The 14195-nt window shown below is 41.6% G+C and overlaps 1 protein-coding gene across 1 annotated transcript; it reads right to left on the bottom strand.

The window, feature by feature from the left end:
* Position 1: 1 nt before the first annotated feature.
* On the bottom strand, positions 2-14127 carry LOC116999783 (minichromosome maintenance complex binding protein). The gene is made up of 16 exons (XM_033066758.2): positions 13981-14127; positions 13298-13383; positions 11590-11730; positions 11263-11304; positions 10705-10806; positions 10189-10318; positions 9447-9598; positions 8662-8762; positions 6720-6889; positions 5785-5908; positions 4578-4695; positions 3735-3900; positions 1853-1986; positions 1133-1297; positions 646-734; positions 2-379 (listed from the first exon to the last, which is right to left on the bottom strand). The coding sequence occupies exons 1-16, from the start codon at positions 14036-14038 to the stop codon at positions 253-255; spliced, it is 1905 nt and encodes a 634-aa protein (XP_032922649.1). The 5' UTR covers positions 14039-14127; the 3' UTR covers positions 2-252.
* Between the last annotated feature and the right edge of the window lie 68 nt (positions 14128-14195).

The raw sequence follows: 14195 nt of genomic DNA, 5'->3' as shown, positions 1-14195 counted from the left end.
CTCAGTATTAAAGTTTAATATCAAACAATTTGCTCAATGTTACCAATTTTCAATTACAAAACAGGGTCCAAAAAAATTCCATAAAATATGTTTAGGTGGCTGAACAGAGTTAAGTGTGTTCAGACCGCAAGGGTAAATATCCATAACTTTTTGATATAAATTATCTACAAAAACTGGTATAAACAATATTCCAATCTTGGTATGGGTTCCACCTAGGATTAGAGAGATTTTCAGGGTGACATCCAGCAGGTGTTAAAGTTCATTGCCATTGACACATTTCTGCTGCTGCAGCCTGGCCTTCCGCAGTGCCTCGAGCTGCTTCGCTCTCAGCCACCTCTCTCTGGACAGCGTCGTCTGCCCCGCGCTGAGCGACAGGAACCTGGGGGAGCACAAAGAGCCAGAGTCAGAGCAGCTCCCTCAGCTCCTGCTGCCCCAGCACTGCTCCAACCCAGCTCTTTCAGTGGCCCAGGAATTAGAAAGCACAGGATGAAAGCAGGGAGGGAATACTCAGCCTAACTAAGAGAACAAGGCAGAGGAGATTCCATGTGGTTAGGCTGGCACAGCTCAGCTCAGCTCACAGCGAGAGCTGGCTCAGTGTGCAGCTTGCTGGGGAGCCCTGAGTGGTGACAGGAGCCCCACACCCACCTGGCCACCACCAGCATTTTGTGCAGGTCATCGGCTGTGACGCTCTCGGGGTTGTTCTTGCGCATTTCCACAAAGTCTTCTTCTACTGCCTGGAACAACACAGCGTGGAATTATGGAGCAAAACACATCTGCACCATGAGAGGTTTTGAGGAGCTGGACACTGTAACCACCTTTAGATTTCAATGTTTCAACTCATTGCTATCCAGAAGTGAGCCTGAGCAAAACCAGGTTACTTCTCATCTTTGAAAAGAACTCCTTTCCAAACTGAGTGTTAGAAAGCAGTTACATGCACTGTTTCTTATCTGTAATAAATTCAGTGTATACTTTACAAATCCTTGAAGGCACAATCAGGATGTGAAAACACTTCTGGTGTTTGGGTTTTGCAAAACTTGAAGGAGAATCACAGACAGAGGAAGTACAGTAACTGTCTACTAAGGTGTTTTCTACCCAAATACACTGTTGGAAACGTATTAGGGAAGTGTCCTACCTTGGTCACCTCCTCAGATATGCTGTAGTCCAGCAGCCTCAATAAACTCAGGTAAATTCGGAATTTGTTCAGTACAGAGGGCAGCACTGCAGTGAGGAGGCTGGTCATGTACTCTTCCATGTTTGGGGGAATTATCTGTGGTTGTAAGTGGACTTGGCAATCTGACTGAAAGAGAAAATTACATTTCATCTCTTTCCACATCCCACTGTTTTCTATTCCAAGACTAACTTACTCTTAGAAGCAGCAGAAGTCACTGTTTCCCAGAACTAAAACAAGACAACTCTTGAAACATTCCCCAGCTCGTATTTTGAACAGCTCCTGATTGAAGCAGGAGAGCAAAGGCTCAGCAGACAAAGCTGGAATGTCAGAGCAGATGTTTGCAAGCTCAGGCTGCTGCAGGGCAATGCCACATCTGTGCCCATCCCCTCAAATCCAGCATGCCAGAGGGAGCTTGGAGAGTGGCACATGTCTGCAGCTTTACCCATCCCTGGCTACTTCACCCTCCTGTTCAGAAAGGAGGAGGGAAGAGAAGAGAAACTCTGTCTCTGTGCTGTCCCATGACCAGGTTTCCAGCCACGAGGGAGAAGGCAGCAGCTACTGGCAGTGTCACACCCTCCCTGTGCCAGTGTCACAAGACACATTTCCTGTCCCCACTTGTCCCTGCTGTGAGCAGCAGCTGCAGTGACAGCTCCCCAGCAGGGCCTGAAGCCCTTCCCTCACCGGCAGGAGCGAGCGGCCCTCGGAAGTGATCAGAACATTAATGTTGCATGGGAATTCCATCCGGTGGTAATTGAAGTCATACTCCACCTTCTGCCAAGTGATCAGGTTACCCAGTGCTGTCACATTATGGACACCTGCAAGAGCAAGAACAAGTTCCCTGACCACTGGACCGAAACAAATGTCAGCCCTGATTTTGGTTTCCCATCTGTCTTTAAGGAGCAGTCAGCAGAAGGATTCCTGCAATCATCCCGTTCCTTCTTGTGCCTGAGGTGTCTTCCAGGCAGAGACAGTCACTTCTTAATGTGAACTAGAACTAAGAATTCTTGATTTCAGGCCTAAATTTTGTCTGGCTTAGTTCATTAGTACATGAGGATATAGCTCATGTTTTCATTGGCCCTACAAAGCCAGGTATCAATTTACAGAGAAAAACCAAAACCAAAATCTCTCCTCAAAAGCAGAAAAACACTACCAATTTAATTTTGCCATTTTTTTTAATAGCATGCACTCACCTTACCTGGAATTAAGTTATTTAAAATATAAAATGTTAAAATTGACAAATTAACTGTTTAACACTTGGAATTCTCTCATTGAAATACCAACATGTACCTGACAAACCGAATTTTTCCTCAGCAGTTACTGTACCAAATGACAAAACTACTGTTATGGTTTTACCTTTAAATAATTAGCAATAATTCAGTATATTGTAAATAAAGGCAGTTAGCACATAAAGGCAAATTTAATATCAAATTAAACCAACTACTACATCTGAGGACACTCTTCTCTAGGATTAAATTTTGTTCCCAATGTTACTGTAAGAAATGAAAAATTTTTTACTTCTTTACTCTAAATTCAGTAGAATACAATATCACATCAGCAAAAGTGAAATACAATTAACAAGCCTTTTTTATCTGCAACTTGTACTATCTAAAATATTTTTTCACTAAATGCTGTTGATTTTTAGACATTACAGACAAACATTTTAGAAAACCTATAAACCAACACAGCAAGAGTTCTCTCTAAATGGGAGTTTATAATATTTAAACTATTTTTTTGGAAACAGATAATACAGAGCTTGTTACTAGTTTTACTGTTTTCTTTAGCAAAATGTTGTAGCTTTACTAAAGCTGAGTAACAAAAAATACTGAAAACTCAAAAGCAGTTGAATAATTTTCAATTAGCAACTTTTAAGAGCAGGAATTAAAAAACCAAAGCAGCTTTTTCAAGACAGCATTTTTATTTCAAAATTAAGTTACTTGTGCTGATTTTCTGTTGTTGTTTCATAGAATCTCCTGAGTTGGAAGGGACCCACAAGGATCATTGGGCTCCAGCTCCTGGCCCTGCACAGGACAGCCCCAGGACTCAAAGATACCTGTACTGTGCATTCTCCAGGTACTGAGCTTGTAAATGCAACTCAGCTCTTTCATGTGAGTTATAATTAAATCAATTCCTAAAGCTCTGCTGAAAGCATGCTACACAGTGCTACATCAGCTTGTAAGACAGAATCCCCACTATTTTTAACACAGTAATAGCACTTTTTTCTCCAGTTTTTAGCTGCTCTCAGGGATGGTTTCCAGATACATCAGTAAAAGTATACAGCATAAGGCATCAGCATATGCTTTGCCCACTTCATGCACTATCACAGGAAACTGAAAGGCCACTCTAATGAATCAGAGTTATTTTGGTAATAGAGTCCTCCCAATTTTTCTTCAGTTGGCTGAGAAGGCTGCAGGAAGCTGCTTCAAAGCAATGAAATAGGATGTAGAAACCACAAACAGTTTTGCAACAGATCCCTCTCATGAGCGGGACACGATTATCAGCACTGTCTTAAAACACAGCAGCTTTTCACCTGCAAATGAGATTCTAGACACCAAGAGCTGTGTACCTGCTGTGTCCAGCTGTCCCTGCTCGAGCTGGGTCTCATCTATGACCAGGGAGGTGTTGCTGGCCAGCTGCAGCAGCCCACTGAGCAGGCGATTGGCCGTGTAGTCCTTGCGAGGGATGAAGCGCGACTGGTTCATGCTCTCGATGCTCATCCGGAGGTGGTAGGACTGCAAGGACAAACAAAGCATCAGCACCTGTGCTGTGCTCCAGCTTCCCAGGGAATGCTGCTTCACTGGGCTGGGAACCTGCACAGCAAAACAAAACCTGTCACTGCAACACTTTATCCCAAATATCTAAATGGTGTATATGTAAAGATTTCCCAAAGGAAGTATACTTAAAGATTTCCCAAAGGAAAACACTGCTGTTAAGAATTCCTATCAGCTGTTCTTCACATCTAGGATGAGTTCAATAATAAATGATTTATTGCAGCAATACTGTTAGTGTGACCCCAAATGGAATTACTGTGGTTTTTCTGCAGAGCAGTATCCACAAACCCTAATGACACCATAATTAAATGACCCAAATGTCTCAACACATCAAGCCAGAAAGACCAAATAAAGCATGCAGCATCTTCCTGTCAGTTCAATACCTCTGAGGAGAGGATTTCATTGCATGTTCAACCTAGATGATGAGGTACACAGGCTTCACACACAGGCCAGCCATATCTCTGCTATCATGTATCTGCTCTCTAAATGGGGAGCAGGAGCAGCCTGCCCTGACCTGGTAGAAGCAGTGAGAAGCCTTCCCCCCAGAGCCTGCCTCTGATGTTGCAGGAGAGCATTTCAGCAGGCTGCCCTGAGCTGGTGGAAGCAGTGAGAAGCCTCTCCCCGAGAGCAATGCTTACTGCTGGCACCAGCTGCTGGATGAGGCGGTACAGGTGCTCGGTGAAGGCGCTGCTCCGGGGACAGCCGCTCAGGTTGACGGTGAATTTTCCCAGAGGAAGCACATCCCGTCTGGCATAACTGCACCAAAAGCAGCACAGGTTAGGCAAACACTGGATGCAGGTGTCTTTCAGCTTGAGCATTGTGTGGTGGCTCTGACAGCCAGCAGGATTTCAGAGCACACAGTGTTCTGAAGGAACAGTGCCCAAGGAGCTGAGCCAGGCTGAAGTTGCTCAAGGCTGTGCAGCACCACACAAAAGCAATAATTTACAGTGCTTGGCATCCTGCAGTGGCTTTCCAGACGTTCTGATCTAATTGTACTCTGTTGTTACTCAGTGAACACTTCATTCTTTTCCTTTCTGGTGCCCAATCTCGACTTCCCTCCTTATCACACTTGTTCACCTCCTTTACCTGCCCTCAGCTTTCCTCTCCCTCTTCTCACTGTGTCTCTTCTCCCCCTTCTTGACAACTGTCAACCTTTCTGTGATACCAGCTAAGAGAGAAAACACAGTCTAGTCTAAGTGTTGGAACACTACAGTCCCACTAAAAAGAATGAAAAGTACTCATTTGGATTTTGAGGACTAAAATAACTAACATTATATTTGGGCCCGACAACTATAATATCTGAAGAGTCACACCTAAAATTTTAACGATGCTGCTCTTTCACCCAGAGATAGTTTAAATCAACATAAGAATAAATTTCTATCACATGCTAAACAGAACTTGAACTTACCATTAAGCTGGTTTACATTAAATTAAACAAATTCCCAGAATGTACCTTTCAGTACCTAAGCAATAATTCCAATAATTTCCAGTCAGGAAATGCTGTCTTTGGGAAGTCAGTGGCATGTCCTACTAATTAGGAGAAGCCAGAGGCAGAAAGATGTTTTCATACCTCTGTTTGAAAGTGTCTTGGAGATTTTGTCAGCTCCCCAAGCAGCAGATACACGGCCATAAAGCTGGTCTCTTGTCAATATTTACTGTTATTTCAGAGACTGAAATCTACCTTTCTGTGTATTGTGACAGGACAACTCTACCTGGACAAAGTATTACTCAAATAAGTGTTATTTAAGTTATTTCTGCCATTTATTTGCAGACAGGTGAAGAACCCCATAGAAGGGGATTTAAGTGATAAATACATAAATTCTCAGCACACATGGAAATACTCACACTGTAGAGATGAGATGCAGTATCAGGTATTCAGCAGCCAAACTGTCTCCCAAGAGGGCATGGGTGAGGAACCCCAGCAACTCTGCTCTCACTGGTGACAGCTCAGACATGAAATTAGAAACAACTGGAAAAAGAGCAGAAGACAAATGTCAGAAAATGATGTTTCTCACCCTCTTCCCTCTATATAAATTTGACTTTCTGTAACAGTTTGAAGAAAAATGTTTATTCCAAAGCAGTCTAGGAAAAATAAATAAACGTTCCTTAGTTTTTCCAACTTGCTTTGGATAACCTGAATCACTCAACACTTCCTTGGAAATGATTTTTTTAAAAAATTAGATATTGTGTAATGCATTTGCAGCAGGCTATGAAGTGTAGAGCCAAATTTTTAAAATCCATAAGCAGCTCCATTTTACATTAAAGGCAGAAAAAAAACCCTTACATATTGCTCAGAACAAGCAATACAAGGCACTCAAGGAAGAAAGTTATAAATATCAGAGGTCTGCAAGCAATAATTCAATGAAAAAAATAACAGTCAAACAAGGCAGAAAGCAGAATTGCCTTGTTTTGTGCACACTATTATGAGTCTCTATATTATCAGCATGTTTCTTATTTCCAGTATCACACTAAATTGGAAATCTAATTTTCCAGCAATTCCCAAGTCAGTTTGAAAACAAATCAAATCTTATGGCTGAACAACTTGGTAAAATCATTGGGCACATAGAATGCAAAACCAAAATCCACATAAATCACGTTTATTTCAGCCAAACAAAAATGTAAACATCACAAAAACACAAACATCTGCATCCTGTGCAGCATTGCATGGCTCTTCCATTTAGTTAGATTTAAATTCAAGCCCTGCTGTTGAGGTATTTGCCTCTGAGCAAAGCAGTATTTGTTCAGATGTCCTGGAAAGTGCCCAGGGTTCAGACACTCACAGGTTTTACTCTCCTCTTCGTTAAGGCAGGCAGGCAGCAAGGGGTTAATGTGCTGCAACTTCTGTGCCAAAATCACGTGGATCCTGGGCACCAGTGAGGCTGGGGGGCTGTGCACTCTCTGCTCCTCCATGGTGTCCATGCACTCCATGGGATCAAGGGTTGAGCTGTCTCTGGGGAGAGGGCACAGCACAGCTGGACTTACAAACATTCCAGGGGAATTTCTCTCCCTCTGACCCGAGCAGCTGGAACCAGGCCAAGAACAGAGGAACAAACAGCATCGGCTCCCAGCTCCTGCTGGCTCCTCCCACATTCAAATTCCTTCTTTAGGAACTTTATAAACATCAGAAATACTTAATCACAATTGCATTATGACATATTAACACCACAGCAGGCTTGACCTGAAATAGCTGGATTCTATTATTTTCAGAAAATAATCAAGTCACGTTATTCTGAAGAGAAAATCAAACAACCCAACAATAAATCCCATAAAAGCAAACCCTTAGAACCAAACAAAACCACATTTATTATTTGTTGCACAATATAATAGGCTGTAGCTTCAAGTAAAACATTACACATTGTTCTGTCCAGCCTGTACTGAATGAAGTCTAAACAGCAGCTTTAAAAAATATAAGGTCATTTATTACATTTGTCTCTGTATGCACATGTGGGATTTTCACATCCCACCAGGTTCTGGAGCCTGACAAGATCTTCAAGACATTCACATCACAGCTCTATCACTGGCTGAGTAAAAGAATTTTGAAGAAATAAATCCCAATACCTCTGCTGGAACCTGGAGGTATTACCTCTTAATTTTAGAGTTTAGATACACAAGCTCTGCTGTCCCTGAAGATGTTTTACAAGATTTCATCCAGGTGGTTTTTCATTTTTCATTTTCATTTTTAGAGAGTAAAATCGATAAAGGGACTACCAGATGACAGTAAAGTTTAGCACAAATTTCTTGTACTGGTTTTAAAAGTTGGCAGGCTTTGTACCTTCAAAGCCACTTCAGCAGTTCATCCACTCTTTCCGTTAAAAGATTTCTTTTGTTTGCATTTAATATACTGCCACCATTTTGTCTTCCTGTTACAGAATGACACAGGAAAAAACCCACAAGCACCTGTGACAGAGCAACTGAGCTGTCAGTCTGGGATTAGCTGTCACACAGATGATAACAAAAAGCAGCTGACCAGGCTGAGTTAATTTTTAAGAAGTTGGCACTATAAAGGATTCACGTTGCACTCTGGGTACTGTACAGACAGATAAAGTCACCAACAGAAATGTTTCAGAGTGCAATGGCTCAAGACATCAGCAGTATTTATGTTAGATTGTGGTCAGGAGTTTTATTTTGAAAATTGATTCCTCATGTCTTGGATTGGTTTGTATTTTGTTAGGCAAGGAATTGCAGAACAGCAGGTGAAAAGGAAAGTTTCTATCAGTGGATTAACAAGATGAGATACCTTAATTAATAAAGTATCAACCCATTTTTTTACTGATTTTGATCACTACCACTCTTCATGCAGACACGCATTTTTTTTTTTAGTATTTTTCAGAAATGTTTACATTTCTGGTAACAGCCTTCATAGAATTAGAAATTACTTCAAAAGGACATTTTACCATTTTAACGCTTCTTTGAAAGCTTTGTTCACTATCCACTTATTCACTGAAAGCTTAGTTGACATGAAAAGCACAAAACATTTAGCTACAGAAGCATTTTCTGCTTTACAGACTGTTCAACAACCTAAAAAAAGATGCACTGGGTATCCAAGGATATGGATGCACCAGAGCACACTGGACTTCAGTTTCCAGGATGCTGGATGTAACACTTTTCTCATCAAGCTATTTTTAAGCAACAAAATTCACTTCTTAAACATAATTATCATGCACTTAAAAATTTCCTTGTCTGCTCACGGCAATCCAAACCTGCATGTCAGGGCAGCCTTACCTGTCTTCACTGTTCACTATGCTCAGCACTGGGTCCACAGACAGAACACCAAACACCTCCAGCACATCATTGACTTTGAAGCTCTCCCAGCTCTCATAGACCTGCCCCAAACAGAAAATAAAAACCAGAGGCATGGGTCAGATGCAGGACAGCAGGAAAACACAAAGGAAACTCGGGATTCTCAACTGTGGACTGAGAACAGTCTGAGTGAAGAGGTCTCCCCTCACCCTCAGTGTCAGTAAACTCACACTGGAAAAGGGAGTTTTATCATTCCATGCTTTTTCTATTGGCATTCTTTGCCACACAAGTGGAAACAATTGTTTTCTACTCTGATTCATCAAGATTTGCTGAATAAGAGAGAAGTCAATACAGCAACAGAAATTTTGTGATAAAGTTTCATAGTAATATAGCATAGCAGTGAATCAAGGACTATTTCAAATTCAATACACAAATGTGTGGTTTATTTAGAGCTTAGTTTTTCACAGCTGTTTTTCAACTAGAGAAGATATCCTAAAAGAAAAATACCAGGGCTCAAGACCAGCTGTATCTAATACTGGAATCTTTTCTTTTAAACTAAGTGTGGTGAGAAGGTGCAAGCTCTAATAAATGCTGCTGAAGGATTCCACAAATTCAAATGCAGCACTCAAGAAGAGAAACACACTGTGAGTGAAGAGAAAGAATGTAATTATCTATAGAAACAAAATTATGGACTTGAGACAATTTCTGTACCTACAAACCACTGTCTGTCTCACCGAGAGCAGAGCCCTGCTCATCACTTCTCTCACCTTTACAAGACACGCTGGTCCCTTCTCCCCTGGCAAGGGAAAATTGAGGTCAAGTGGAGGGGAGCAGTTGGGAGAAATGACATGATGACCTGCAGAAGCTTCTGTTTCTAATCTCTTTGGCTCCACACATCCATGGATATCACCTCCACTGCCTGAAAAACACAGGGTTTGTAGGCTTTTTAAACAGAAATGCAGAACTGCACAACTTCTTCAGTAAACAACACAGAATAAAACTAATTTAACAAAACACCTGAGACAAGAATATTTAATAGTGCAACATACTTGACAGAATATACTCTTAATATGAGAAATCTCAAAAGTGCATATTTTATGTAATCAAGTTAAGTGTGAGAGAGAGTACTGGCAAAGATCTATGTGTCTTGGAAACCCAAACATGGCCAGAAATCTGATTTTCAAAATGCAATGTTTAAACCAGGGGAATAATTTTTTTTACAGTCCACAGAACTGCAAAGGTAATATTTTTCTGCACTTCATGTTTTAAAAAAAAAGGTCAGAATATACATATTAAAAATCTCTCTGGATTGTCAGCAAGTCACTCAACACACATATAACACTGTAGGCTCTCCCACACTCCTTCCATCCACTGACTTCAACAAAGCCTCCAATCATAAAAGCTGCAACAACACTAATAACTAAAACAGCTGCAAATATTTCAGTTTTTAGAATGAATTTTTGACAAATTCTGGAAAGGTATCAACTTTTCATCAACAGGAACTCTTACCCACGTGCTGCTCCTTCTGTTTGGAGGGATGCAGATCCATGTCCTCATCCTCCTCGTAGCTCCTCTTGTGGCGGCTGGGGGTGTAGGAGGTGGAAGGGCTCACTCGGGCTTGGCTGGCACTGATGTAGGCGTGGGATTGAGGGTTAAGGAAGCCACAGCTGAGCAGGGAAAGCTCAGTCACACTAAGGTGTAGTTGTCTTTTTTTTTAAACAAAATCCTGATCTTAACATGCTCAGCTACAGGTGTTTTATAGGAGACTCTCGCTGTGTAACAGTGTCTTGCTGTAGAAAATAGCAATGGCTCAACTAAAGTTTCTCATCTCCCAAGCATTTGTAACTGGAAATCAACAGAAATTTTCAAGACTCTCCCAAGGAAAAATGTCTTCTAAATCAAAACAAATGCTGCTATTCACTAAATTAAAAAAAAAAATAAAATAAACTCATCTCCTTAAATCTAATTAATTAGTTTGTGACCTCTGATCATATAACAAAATACTGGCTCAATCAAAAAAGATATTTCTTTCACCCATGCTGATTCACCAGGCACTGGAACACAGTAGAAAGTCTGTCTCTCCGAGGTGACTGTTTGTGAGGAGTTCAAATCAATTTCCTGCTGAGGCTGGAATCCCAAGAGAAGTTTTGTTAAAAATCTGATTGCAGTTTGTTTTCTTTTTTTTAAATTAACCCCATAGATTCAGTTACTCAGGCAGAAGTTACAATTAACATGCAAGACTACATAACTCAGGAAGAAGTGAATATATAATGTTTTGATTCAAATTGCACTGCACTTCCAAAAGTAACTGTGTTCCACAGCAGACAGTTTCAAGGTCATGAAACTCTCCACTCAACCAAAACAAATTTTAAATACAACAGAAACAGCTGGAAGCCTGCTGAAATCAGGATGCCACTGAGCAGTTATGAATGTCTATTTTGCAAACCAAAGATTAATTTTGCATTTAGAGCAGTGTCTTCAGGAATCCATTGCCAAGTACCAAAGAAGCTCAGTCACACTTATAAAATTGCAACTTACCACCCAATACTTCTTCTCTAAGTTCATATAATTTATGTAACTTACCCCACATTCTGCCACATCTCTGTATTTACCAAAATGTAAAACCTGTCAAAGAGGGAAAAGACAATGCAATCATCCTGTTTCTGACAGCATCCTGAACATGAATCACACCAAAATCACAGGCCAAAGTCCCTCACAGATATCCTGCCAAAGCTTTCATCATTTTAGCATTTTCTATGAATGCAGCAGGTTTTGTTTTACTGACACCACTGGTGCTGAACACAGTTACTATCAGTGTCCATAGGTTTAACTCAAACTAGAGGGATACAAGGACCAGAATGTGGAAAATGACAAACATTTGCTAAAATAATAAATCAATATTTCACTTACACGTGCATTGGTGTTTGGGTCAACTGTTTCATACACTCCCATGTAAAACTCAGGATCAAACATGTCTTGAACCATGCAGCGAAATTTCACCAAACTGTTGGGTTTTAGGTAATGTACTGGAACATCATTCAGTGATGGAACCTATGAAAAAAGAGATTGTTTTATACAACTGGTGTATATTGAGCAATGCTCTGAAGTAAGACAAAACCAGCACAAAAATTTAATTATTTAACCATCCAGTTTATTCTCCTCAAACCCCTATATATACAACACACTTAGTATTTTCTGAGTGCATCTCCCACCCTAATCTAAGCAGTAACAGAGTGTATCTATCCCAGCACCTTTCTGCAATGGCTGTTACAGATAATTGTTACAATTATCAGCCATTTAACAGTTCCCAAATTCTTCCAGTCCCAATACCAGACTATGAAAGAAGCGGTTATAGGTCACTGGAACTGTATGAAAACTGTACAACATTTGAAACCAACTTTTAAATTTAGAATTATTGCAGCTGCAGGATTAAACAGAATTTATCACTTCCCTTATTTCTACTTAACAGCACTTCCACCACAACAGTACTAGAGCAATTTGCATGCATAATTTCTTATAACAAAAAAGGTCCAGGAAAACCTGTATGTTAATTTCCAAGTCCACATTGGGAAGTCTTTTTCACACAGTTTTACATGACAATGGGAAAAGAAAAAAAATCAATGCCTAAGCATGTGGTATAACTCCAAAGAATGAGACTTGCAATATGAATAGTTTTCTAAATTTAAAGATAAAATCTTTGTTGAAAAAGCCCACATCCCACATTAAAATGCAACAAAAACCATAAGTGGCCCTATAGGAAGTGGCATTTAAACAGAAGTATATCCCCTCATGGTTTTTTTTGAGTAAGAAAATATGATTTCAATTCCTTCTGACATCGTAAATTTTACTCCATTTTGCCATTTATGATTTGATTTAAGCTACCATTTAATACTAAGTACAGAATACTTTCACTGAGAAAGAAAACAAATAATTTTCACCTGGTTTTAGTTATAAGCAGAACAGATTTGATATGAAAGTTTCTAATCCCCTTATCAGTCCCATTATGCCATTTCTGCTAGAGTCTTTCAGAAAAGTACCAGCTTTTGAACTCAACAGTGCACGTTTTATTTTTCAAACCTGAAGTACAACTTCCCTGCTAAACCACCAAACTAGCCTGACCCAGCCCAATAAAGCACAGTTTTAGTAGGAGAAGCATTTTTCCCTTAAAACCTAAAGGTTCAGCCAACTATTTATTCAACTCACACAAGTTTGCAGCATTGTGATAAAAGCTCCTGAGAAAGCAGGTTTATAACCAGCAGCTGAGAAGCTCGTGGTACACACTGAGGACTCACACTTCCCCAAAAATGAGAATATTTGTCATCTCCTGCCATCTACTGACTGTGCTACAGAGTGGCAGCGCTCAGCAGGGACAGCCTGGGGGAAGGAGGGTGCTGAAGGCAAGGGGATGGATGGGCTGGGATTCCCCATCCTGGCTTTGTACTCAGCTTAAAGCATTCGAGGTGTAAATTCCACATCCCAAACCTGGCTCTGATATTCAGCTGCGCACTTATCGTGAAAAGACAGGGCTTATCAAAAGCAAACTACTGCAAAAAAATTAAAAAAAAAAAAAAAGAGGCTAAAGAAAAAGTGTATCTCGAAATGAATAAAACACTCTTACCCAGTTAGTAGCATTATTTTCTTTTAATTTCTCCTTGAAGTATTCGGTTACCTTCTTCTCCCAGTCAGAGTTTGGAACATTTTGGGCTACAAAAACCAACATATTTATGCACCTATTAGCACCACATAAGAGACTTTTATCCAGCATTCTCCCAGCATATCAAACCAAACTTTCACCTCTCTCTAAGGGAAGTAAGTGCATCTTAGACTAATTTATTCCCCTTGCACTTCACTGACTTCCCATTTCAAACCCTTGCAGGCCAACCAAGAAGCACAAAGCCATTACTGGAGGCCAGGGAAAGCTCCACAACACCCCAGTGGGAAAGGGCAGGAGCCGAGGCACCGCTTTCCGCCCTGTGTCGGCTGAGGAAATTTTTATTTCGGTATTCTTTTAGCTAAGATCAAGCCCAGCACGGAAACAGCCACGGCTGACGGCACAGGCAACAGCAGCGCCGCTCGGCAGAGCAAGCAGGCAGCACGCGTTGCTGCCGGAACCCGGAGACACACAAAATAAACGAAACACACGCTGTATACAAGATATATGCGATATAAGACAGATATCTAAGACACAGAGCCGGCCTCGCCGCTCTCCCGCCACCACCACCCCGCGAGGGAAAGCGCCGTCCGGTTCCGGGCGCCCTCAGGGCGCTCCCGCAGCCGCGCAGGGACGCGGGCCCGCCTCACCGAAGATGCCCTGCACGATGCTCAGGGGGCTGTTCAGCCAGTCACCCACGCACGGCATGGCGGGGCTGCCGGCACCCTGCGGCCGCCGAGTCCCGCTCGCCAGCCCAGCGCGGGGACCGCCGCCGCTTCCTCCTCCTCCTCTTCGCCCTCCTCCTCCTCTTCCTGCGGGAATGGCGGCCGGGCCCGCCTCCCGCCCCTCACGGCTGCGCGCGGCC

This window comes from Catharus ustulatus, chromosome 8, assembly GCF_009819885.2.
Source record: "Catharus ustulatus isolate bCatUst1 chromosome 8, bCatUst1.pri.v2, whole genome shotgun sequence".
Lineage (NCBI taxonomy): Eukaryota > Metazoa > Chordata > Aves > Passeriformes > Turdidae > Catharus > Catharus ustulatus.
This window is presented reverse-complemented; position numbering and strand designations above follow the sequence as displayed.

Bases quoted from the DNA above. Each gene is read 5' to 3' on its own strand.
- LOC116999783 (XM_033066758.2), bottom strand. From the start codon at position 14,038: ATGCCGTGCGTGGGTGACTGGCTGAACAGCCCCCTGAGCATCGTGCAG. The intron at 9,599-10,188 runs GTAAGAGTTCCT...TGTGTTTTTCAG, and splicing joins ACAGAAGGAGCAGCACGTGG to GCAGTGGAGGTGATATCCAT. The intron at 1,987-3,734 runs GTACACAGCTCT...TTGCTCTTGCAG, and splicing joins GGGACAGCTGGACACAGCAG to GTGTCCATAATGTGACAGCA.